This window comes from Anticarsia gemmatalis, chromosome 21 (assembly GCF_050436995.1).
Source record: "Anticarsia gemmatalis isolate Benzon Research Colony breed Stoneville strain chromosome 21, ilAntGemm2 primary, whole genome shotgun sequence".
Taxonomy (NCBI): domain Eukaryota; kingdom Metazoa; phylum Arthropoda; class Insecta; order Lepidoptera; family Erebidae; genus Anticarsia; species Anticarsia gemmatalis.
Window position 1 is genome coordinate 7,668,472 of NC_134765.1, and position 10,950 is coordinate 7,679,421.

The following is a 10,950-nucleotide window of genomic DNA, read 5'->3' on the forward strand; positions in this document are numbered from 1 at the left end:
TTTAAAAATATATTATCAAAGATCAATCTATATACAAGTTACCGAATCACCACACTATGTTTTTATGTTTTCAGATATTTGATGTTTTAAATTGCTATTATTCGAACCCGACTGCTCTTTTGAGCAACGTACCGCAGTATTATTCAAATCTTACGTAGGTAGCCATTAAGAAAATAATATCGTGCTTCTCGGCGCAATCTTGGCTACAAAAACAACGTTATAGCAAAGTCATCAAGAGTGGACGTAATTCTAAGGATAGCCAGTACTCCTAAATTATTTTTATTTTAAACAACTGGTGTAAGATATAGCTCGAAAAAAAATACCAGCTACCCTTTAAGTAGTATCTATACTAATGTTATAAAGCTGAAGAGTTTGTTTGTTTGATCGTTTGTTTGTTTGAACGCGCTAATCTCAGGAACTACTGGTCGGATTTGAAAAATTCTTTCAGTGTTAGATAGTCCATTTATCGAGGAAGGCTATAGGCTATATATCATCACGCTACGACCAATAGGAGCAGAGCAGCAATAGGAAGTGTTACAAAAACGGGGAAAAATATGACCCATTCTCTCTTATGTGACGCAAGCGAAGTTGCGCGGGTAGCTAGTTAGATATATTTCCATGAAAAATCTATTATTCAGCTGGACACAGTTACAGACCTAAACCGGGAAGCCCATTTTAAAAGTACCATGTCCTTGGTCGAAAGGGAGAAATAGGTATAAACATTAAATTGAAAACTGTGTAGCAAAAAACGAATGATAGACTGTGGGGTTTCTGAAGACAGAGTGTAAGAATTGAGCGAAATGGAGAAGAGAGATTAGGATGACTGACTCCACTACCATAATAATAATATGGGATGCATAGCTCTGGAGGGAGATAAATTGGGAGACAAAGATAGGTACCCAAATGTTTTGATTGTTCTATAATTATACGTCGTGGAAGTCAATTCATCATGATAAGGAATTTTTGTAGATGTAGGTAATTATTTTTTGTAAAAAATATTGTGGTAAATAAGGTCGGACTGTAAAAGTAATACTAACGATGATGAATTGTTTTCTCATAGATGTTTGTACGTGAATCTCACGTGTGTACGTGAGTTTGGGTGTGTATGAGCTGATAAATGATTTATTATAATTAAAATTTGAATTACTAGTTAGCAAATAAAAGATTAAAATATGCTTTTATTCATTTGCTACAAGTTTTGATCATAAAAATATTAAATACTAGCTGACCCGCGCAACTTCGCTTGCGTCACCTGAGAGAATGTGTCAAAGTTTTCCCCGTTTTTGTAACATTTTTCGTTGCTACTCCGCTTCTAATAACCGTAGCGTGATGTTATATAGCCTTTAACCTTCCTCGATAAATGGGCTATCTAACACTGAAAGAATTTTTTAAATCGGACCAGTAGTTCCTGAGATTAGCGCGTTCAAACAAACAAACAAACAAACAAACTCTTCAGCTTTATAATATTATAAGTATATAAGTATATAAGTATATAAGTATATAAGTATATAAGTATATAAGTATATAAGTATATAAGTATATAAGTATATAAGTATATAAGTATATAAGTATATAAGTATATAAGTATATAAGTATATAAGTATATAAGTATATAAGTATATAAGTATATAAGTATAGATTTGGGTTTGTATTTCAGTGAATTAGTTTGCGACCATAAAACTCTGATCATTCGAATTCATTTTCATTGCATCTCTGTTCCTCTGGGCGTCATTGGGTACGGCTGCTGATGATGAGTACACGTTCGATTTCCGTGTTGGACAAAGTGCAATTAGTTATTTGGTCTCAATAGTACCTTGGGGTTTAGTATTGTGCCTAGTATATTTAAATAGACTTATAATTAACTTTGAAATGACTGAACGTAAGTGTATTTAATACACCCCCGCCTTCCCTCAATGGATTTTGATAAAATAAAGTGATGTACCTACTCAGATATTTTTTACCCCGCGTTTTCACGCGGACGAAGCCGCGGGCAATAACTAGAACCCTATGAAAATGAAAACACTCGAAGTTGCCGTCATAGATTAGATAAATTAGTTAATAGGTACACTAGTTCCCTATTAAAAGCCCCCACCACCTACCACCCAGCTGTTGACTGGTAACTACTAACCAAAAAAAGATAAGGGTCAGCTTCATGATCTCACCCACAAAACGAACAATCATGCCCGTACAATACTTTATAACATGACTATGACTACGTTTATCGTATTGACGACTGATTTAATCAATAAAAAATTGAAAAATAAACGTGATTACAAAAGATTAGCAGTAAAGGCCCTAGTAAGGTACCTTGGAGCGTACCCAGTAGTATAAATAGTACGTGCCAACAAGCGGCTGGTACTGGTCACTGTTGCCCTCTGTTGTCTTCCATGCAGTAGCTTTTTACAATACTCATACACATCAAGTTAGGTTAGAGTTAAATTAGGAGGAGTTCGTGGCTTAGTTAATAACAACAGCCGTACGGATCAATCTTTGAGGTTAAGCCACGCTTGTCGAGGTTGTTCTGTGGATGGGTGACCGTGGTAGATGGATCTCCTGGAATATGGATACATTGGATAACTTTACTCAAAATATAACAAGTTGCTAGCGCTGGGGAGTATAAATGTTGTATTGACACCCCCCCCCCCCCCCCAGCGTTCAAAGTGGTACAGAAGGAGGGATACAAAGAATCTGCAACGGTCGGAAGAAAAACAGGTGTTAACGCCTTCATTTCACTCCACCCATAAGATAAGATAAGATCGGAAGATGTTGTTATATAACATGCATATGATTTGCAAGATTGCAATTTATTCATTGACGCAGTGATAAATACGTCGACTGTCCAAATCTATCTTTGAGTAATTTCATCGTGGTTTCAAGTCATTCTGACCATTCAAGTATGTTTGCAGACCATTATACTTATTATAAAAATTGCGTGATGGATGAATGTACTGTTTCATTGAAGCTTGTTTTTTGTACAGGTTTTTTTGCAACTCAGACCAGATTATCATGATCTCCATATCATAGATGTCCAAATTAAGGCCTCTGACTAATATAAATGGTTTATTTCATCATGTTTCTTCTGCAGACAAAGTAATTAGTTCATTGTAGCAATGACTGAGTTCTGTACCTCGATTCTCTACCAGTATCGACTACCGACAACCGGCGAGCTATCGAAATTTTGACATTTAGAATGTACTGCCAAAATATTTTCTACGACACCCGTCAGAGGCGCTGATCAGATTTTCATACAAAATTTCTCGATGACAGGTCGGTTGTCGGTAATCGGAAGTAGTAGAGAATCGAGCTACTGATCACTCATTTATTTATTTAAATTGTGTTTCTTTATCATTTGTAGTCCTATTTACCGAATCATTCATCAACTGTATCAAAGAAGCACGCAGCTCCAAATTTTAAAGCAAGCAGTCCTTTTATTTAGAATATAACGCCTCTTTCACTCTATGGTGTGCCAGAAATGTGCAAGGTACAATTCATATTGTAAGTGTTATTTACTAGGGTTGAGGAAGACGACGTCAACGATAAGGCGAAGTGGAGGAAAGGTGTAAGGAAGGCTGACTCCACAACCATATGGGACGAATAGCCAGGAAAAGAGAGAGAGAGAGAGAGAGAGTGTTATTTACTAGAGTGTGAGTATGTATCGAGTTCGTTTCTCAAATTTGGGATACAATAGATTATATTTCAACAGAAATAAACCCGAATCTTCATGACCATCAGTTGCATACAGTACCATCCATACCAATGGGAGTCAAATTCATTAACTCTCAACATGATAATTCCTTCTATACTTTTATGTTCAATTGAGACAAAGTATCAAGAAATTTAGTTGAAGCATAGCACAGGATGTTACACTTTGTTCTAGTCGGGAACTAGGCCACGAAATCCAGCTGAAACTTGGTCCCCAACTTCAATACGTGACAATGTGTTCGTACCATTACTCTAGGACTAATTAGGTAAGGCTACTTGGTTGGAACCTTTTAAGCTATTCGAAGTTTCCCGTCCAGTCTTATTAGAGTAAAATTTGTTCTTGAGAACACTATGTAAGTTCATATACTTTTTATTGAAGTCAAAGGTGTATGAAATACAGCCTTGTTTCGCCATTAACAATGTTAGTCCTGTGTTTTAGAGGGTGAGCATTACTCGTTCACATTTTTTTTTAGTTTGATATAGTCTTATTAAATTAAACTACAGAATACAATTCGATCTCTCTCATCCTCTCCAACGAGGGAGGGGTTAGGGATTTTGCATGCCCTAATAAATGTGTTAAACAGATTTTTAGTTTTAATTAGTTAGAGCAAGTGGCAATTATTTCGAATACACACATAACTTTAAAAGTTATTGTTGTGTTGCATTTGAAACGAACGGCCGAACGTGGGAGGTCCCAACTTATACAACTCGGCTATCACTGCTTTTACTAAGTTGTCAAACTTAGTTATTGGACTACATAAATTTGGCTACTTTCTTAAAAAAAACAGCAATAAATGTTCTAAATGAACAGAACACTAGTACGGCTAAAATTATAGTATAGTAAGATAACTTAAATGTCACCACATTTCTAGCAACCATTACAATTAGTTCACTCATTCAAATGTCCATTCTACTATGAGATCGTATCGAATGACATAATAACATACAGTTCAATGCACATAGAATGTCATTCACTTCACTCACTCAGTTGTATCAAACACGTGCTTAGAGATGCAGCTGTGTTTATCGTGTAGTATTCATGTAGAAACTATTCCGTACAAATTTTCCTGTTGGAAGTGAACTCAAATGTGAAACGTAAGTATATTAGTGTATTTTTAATTTACTTAACCAGTAGAAAATAACGTTATTGATTTATTTATTTCTGGTTTGCCAACAGTTGTTACATTTTACATAGTACTAGCTGACCCGCGCAACTTCGCTTGCGTTACATAAGCGTTAAAAATGTTTTTGTAACATTTTTCACTGGTACTCTGCTCCTATTGGTAGTAGCGTGATGATATATAGCCTATAACCTTCCTCGATAAATGGACTATCTAACACTGAAAGAATTTTTCAAATCGGACCAGTAGTTCCTGAGATTAGCGCGTTCAAACAAACAAACAAACTCTTCAGCTTTATAATATTAGTATAGATATCAAAATTTATCATATTAGGTTTAATGTACAACCTTATAAAATCAAACACCACATGCGAGAGAAAACAATAATGATTTATTTATCAAAGAATTACTACATTTTCATAAAGGTCCGTGAGCTTATCAAATGGAATATTGACAGATACTTTTGTGCATTTGCTGACGGTTTGTCTGTCATATTTTATTGAGTTATCTGAAAGTTATCAATATACTGCGAAACTGCAGTCTAATGACCAGGTGGAGAGTCTTGTATGCAATGCTGACGCAGGTACACTACATTTTTAATTTACAAAAGGATGTAACCCATAGGACACAGCTGTCGGTAGCCTGTTTGATACAGCCACTTTATTTTGGATATACATAATATATATACTAATAATACAAATGCGAAAGTTTGTGAGAATGTATGTATGGATGTTTGTTACTCTTTCACGCAAATACTTCTGAACCGATTACAATAAAATTTGGTTTATAGGTAGCTGAAGACACAGAGTAACATATAGGCATAGGTTAAACTTTTTATTCCGAAGTTCCTGAAGGATCGGGATTTTTGGTTGTTTGGTTCCAACGCGGGCGAAGTCGAGGGCGGCTTCTAGTAATTACTAATTATAATCTTGGTAAATCGTGCATACCAAGGCTCTGTACTTAGTTAGCCTGAAATTCTAAGTAGATTAATTCAAAGTAATAAAATCTAGCTCGATTAAAAGGCAAACAGTATTCATACAACAATGATGTCATTAAATTGTGACTTGTTATAATACAAATGATAATAATAATATCTACTTCAAACACGGTGATAACTAGGTAATCAAGGTTGATTGGTTCTCAAACATTTCTAGCTTGGATACACGTGCCATTGTTAAAACAAATGATAAGAAGATAATAATCTACATTTTATTAGTATACAAATGGCTTCAGATATAGCTAGTTAGAAAAAGGGAAGGGAAACCTATGCCCTATATTGGGAGAGTTCGGGCAGAAAATACTAGTAAAATTACAATATCTACTGCGGTATGTCAGTCCCTCTGCTAGAAAAGTATCTTCTCCCGGAATGAGGGAGTCGACACGCCTTGAGTCCATCATTTCGATAAATAGCTATACTTACTTTAAAAGATTGACTCTAGAATTGATAATTTTAGGATTATTATGACGTGATTTTCATAGTACAATTTATGAAATCTTGAAGTGTGGTTTCCATTTTTTAATTATTAATTGCTTTTTTATTCCTTTTTAATCTAACATTAGTTGAAGAACGTATACAAAAATATTTTTCATTCTTAAGAACGTAGTTTGTCGTAGTCAGTTTCATGTAAGAAAAAATATTTTTCTTAAAAAAAAGCAACGGTTTAAGTGGATTCATGTCGTTTGAGAAACACTGTCTCAAGTTATTAAATAACAAGTGTTCGTTTACAACACACAAATAAATTATGAAACCGCATTGTCATAATCAGTAGGTAATTAACTAATTAATCATATTCAATATTTATTTCGAATCTATTTCAGACTATGGCGTTATTTTTGGTGTTATCGATTCTGATAATTACGACGCATTTCTGCGAAGGATACAAAGCACTGGTTGTCACTCAGATGCCTTCTAAAAGTCACTCCATTCTTAATGATGCTATCGTCAAACAGTTACTAAAAGAAGGAAATGAGGTAATTTCAAAAGTAGCTATCTTATTTTTGACAAGACAGCTGCATCCTGGGGCTATCACGTATCTCAGTTGACAACTACTTGAAAGCCACTAAGCCGTACATTGTTTTCTCCCTTAGATAACTGATTATTTTTTCTTGACGTTTTGGTCAAATCAATAAACCTTTAATATGACATACTAAAATTTTATACATGATTGGCAAATAATATCCTGCAAGTGTTTACTCATATTGCAACGTGTCAGCAATTACATTTGTAAGTTATTTAACGATTTTGCAGGTAACGTATGTTAGATCGATAGAGTACAAGAATCCTCCATCAACGCTGCGTCAGATTGATGTCAGCAGTAATGCTGAGGCGATACCAGGTATGCTTACTTTAAAATTATATCATGCACTTTTTCCTTTTGTGCCTTGATACAGGAAAAAATCACGATGTTTATTTTGATTTCCTGCTTATTTACCTCCCATAGGTTTTTTTAGAACGTCTACAACAGACTATATCACTTTTCTTTTAACCTTGATCAAGAAACATAGGTACCTACGTAAGCAAAATCATATCAGGAATGTGTGTCACATGACACTTACCAGTTAAACAATAAATATGTCAAATAATAAGCGGTAGCTCTACATGCAGTGCAATGGAACTTCTCGGCCTTTCGATCCCAAGTGCGATGCTTTAAGCCCAGTTTCCACTGCGAGTGGAACGGACCCATCTCCGGTAAACTCGCAAGCGCTTCATACTTGTGTTCCCACCAACAAATAGTGTTACACCAACAAATAGACGGGCTTAAGCCATTCAACTACTCGAGAATACTAGTAGTAATTTCATTGCTGCATTTTTTAATAAAATATACCTCCATCATGTGTTATTGCAAAACATCTAAAAGTGGATTTTTAACAATAACAATAAACATCGCTCTTTTACATTTCAGCGAACGCCCTCAATATAAGATCTATTATGGATAGATCTGTGAGGGTCAACGACCATTACACCGTCAAACACAGGATGACCGGTGTCTCTATAAAGACGATGGAAAATAAAGACGTTCAGAAATTACTGAGTGATCCTAAAGAACACTTTGACGTCGTGATCGTAGAATTTTTGGACAACGATCTATTGGCAAGGTAACTGAAATCATTGATAATTGTAATTACTTCCAAAGTATTAATGCTAAACAATAGTTCATGACGTCTTATATTACCCAAAGGCAGTGTTCCTTGTGTCAATTTCACTCAGATTTCGCCATTAATACCTATTGTTGGTCCCATGTAATAAAAGTTGAAATATTATAATATAACCGAGCACATTGTTCAACTTCGGCCGAGTACATTACAACGGAAATAGAAAAACCTAGAAACATCTTACGTTTTGTCTTTATGAAGGATACAATTGCGATTTGTGCAAGTGTATGATTGCGATTATATTATTTATTATTATTATTATCAATTATATTACAATTGTTTTTTTTTCAGTTTTGCTGCAGTATTTGACTGCCCAATGATATGGTTGTCTCCAATCGAAGTCAACTCAGACATTTTGAGTCGCATTGATGAAATACCGAATCCGGCTTATGTTCCTGATATAATGTCTTTGAACATAGCGCCGTTTACATTTCCACAACGAGTGCAGGAGTTGTGGTCTCGATTGAAGTCACAGTATTTATATTATAGGTAAGCAACTCGACAATAAGTAAAAATGACCAAAAATCAATGTAACCTCCATTTTAAGCACCTGATATGGTTTTTTTGTCCTCAAGATAGAAGCTGCATTTTGAATGGAGAACTCACCTATATTTTAAAAGACAAAAAATATATGATTAAGCCATATTTCTCCTCAAATCGATGCTCATGACTAGCCAGATGTTTTAAGTTTAGTAAAAAAGTAGTGCAATATCGTAATTAGCTTAATAAATACGTTTAAAGAAGTCTTATAAAAATCATCATCAACTTATATAACTCAAACAACTTTCAGGTATATAGACGACATTCAAAGTGAAGCATACAACAGACTGGTAGCTCCTCATATAATAGCTAGAGGAAGAAAACCACCTACGATCCAAGAGATAAGGTATAATGTATCTTTAGTGCTCGGGTACTCACATGTGTCAATGGGTGAAGCGGCGAGACTGCCGCAGAGCTACAAGCCGGTGGGAGGATACCATATTGATGAAGATATTAAACCTTTGCCTGAGGTATTTTCTTTTTTTCACGTACAAACTTTTAAAGTTTATAATGTGTATTTCGCTTAAAATAGTAAAAAAAATAGTATAATAGTAGTTAAAAAAAAATTTAAGAATGTTAATCACTACCAGCTTTCGACAACCTGCTAGCTATCGACCAATTTTATATCAAAACTATGTTAGCGCCCCTAAGGGTGCTGCAGGAACTAACTTTTAAAAACTTTTTAACATCAGATACTCCACGGTATTGACTGTAGAAAATAGTGCTACTGGATTTAGATTCTGATGTAATACGAACTATATTATCCCGAAATCTATGAAAGAATTGAACAGCCGTATAATCTTGCATCCTGTTAGACCTTGAATTTGAAATATATAAAAACCTTCGAAGTCTTTCCAGAATTTGATGGAGATAATGGACGATGCCAAAGATGGAGTGATATACTTCAGTATGGGATCAAATCTGAAGAGCAAAGAATGGCCAGAGGAGACAAAACAGAGCATACTACAGATGTTGGGTGGTCTCAAACAAACCGTGTTCTGGAAATTCGAAAAAATGCTACCAAATGTTCCCAAAAACGTTCACATATCAAATTGGTTCCCTCAACTCAGTATTCTTTGTAAGTTAAAAGGAGTTTCTTTATTTTATCTATAAGTTCAGAGTCTAACAGTCTGATTGATTGCTAACGAATAATAATATCTTCTGTCATTTTATTTCATTCCGTTGGTTCTTATCCTTTTTATTGAGAATGTGTTTGTTTTACGTTTTATGAGCATGTCTTTTATATACTTAACTATTTATTTAACACAGGAAGTAATCAAAACAAAATAATTATTATGTCCATTTTCGCTACTTCTGACTGAGTATTGTATAGCTTGGTAGGAATTTTGATAGACTTTTTATTACCTGCAGATTAGCAATCCTAAACTTAACCACAAGCTGTGAAATTGGTCCTTTCTTCTTCTTGTCAATAGTTTTTAAAGTTTTAGATACCTCCAGTTTTGTATAAACAGCAAATAAATACTATTATACAAGTCCTTTTAATCCTATAGATATCTAACACCTTCAAATTAATCTACTTTTCAGCTCATCCAAATTGTGCCTTATTTATTACCCACGGAGGTCTACTATCCACTGCAGAAGCGTTATACTTTGGTGTTCCAATCATCGGTATACCTGCTTTTGGTGATCAATTCGTAAACATAAAAAGAGCAGCAAGCAAAGGTTTTGGTGTAGAAGTTGATATGAGTTTTAATGTGGTTGAAGACTTAAGAACAGCGATTGAAGAAATTACATCAAATCCTTCGTAAGTAGATCTGTGATCACGTTTTAGACCCTCGTCTTAAGAAATGTATAGCGTTTAAGATGTTTGGGTTCACGCTACATTAGTTTTAAGAATAATTTACTGTACTGTGTAATAAAGATTGTAAACAAACCTGCAATCTAAGACATTTTTAATGAGAGCCAGCAAATTTGAAATAATTGTGGATAGTACTAAGGCGTAGTACTATCCACAATTATTTCAAATTTGCTTATTTCAAATTATTTCAAATTTGCTGGTTTTATCTATCTAACATTTAATTTAATTTTCATTCCTTATATAGACTTTATTGATGTTGTTTTATTTGTATTTAGCGTGGATTCCGCGAGTATTACATTATTCTATATTATTATTTTATTTACAGGTACCGTCAGAAAGCAAAGGAGTTTTCATTCATATACCACGACCGTCCCGTTAAGCCGATTGTCGAACTGTCACATTGGGTGCGTCACGTGGTCCAGACGAGAGGAGCTCCACATTTACGCTCTCCTGCAATACATGTTCCTTTTTACCAAAGATTTTATCTAGACTTAGCTTTGTCGATTCTGGTGCTATTAGTAATTTCGATAAAATTGTTGAAGTTAGTTATTAAACTGGTTTGGTCCAAGAAGAAACCAGTGACTAAGAAGAAAAAGAACTAATAAAAATATACTTT

At 34.6% G+C, this 10,950-nt stretch overlaps 1 protein-coding gene across 1 annotated transcript; it reads left to right on the plus strand.

Moving 5' to 3' along the window:
* The first annotated feature begins 4,689 nt into the window (after nt 1–4,689).
* On the plus strand, nt 4,690–10,936 carry LOC142982367 (UDP-glucosyltransferase 2-like). The gene is made up of 9 exons (XM_076128828.1): nt 4,690–4,797; nt 6,641–6,793; nt 7,071–7,158; nt 7,726–7,918; nt 8,267–8,464; nt 8,766–8,985; nt 9,374–9,593; nt 10,061–10,280; nt 10,660–10,936. Exons 2-9 carry the CDS (start codon nt 6,644–6,646, stop codon nt 10,934–10,936), a joined length of 1,566 nt encoding a protein of 521 aa, XP_075984943.1. The 5' UTR covers nt 4,690–4,797; nt 6,641–6,643.
* The last annotated feature ends 14 nt before the right edge of the window (nt 10,937–10,950 follow it).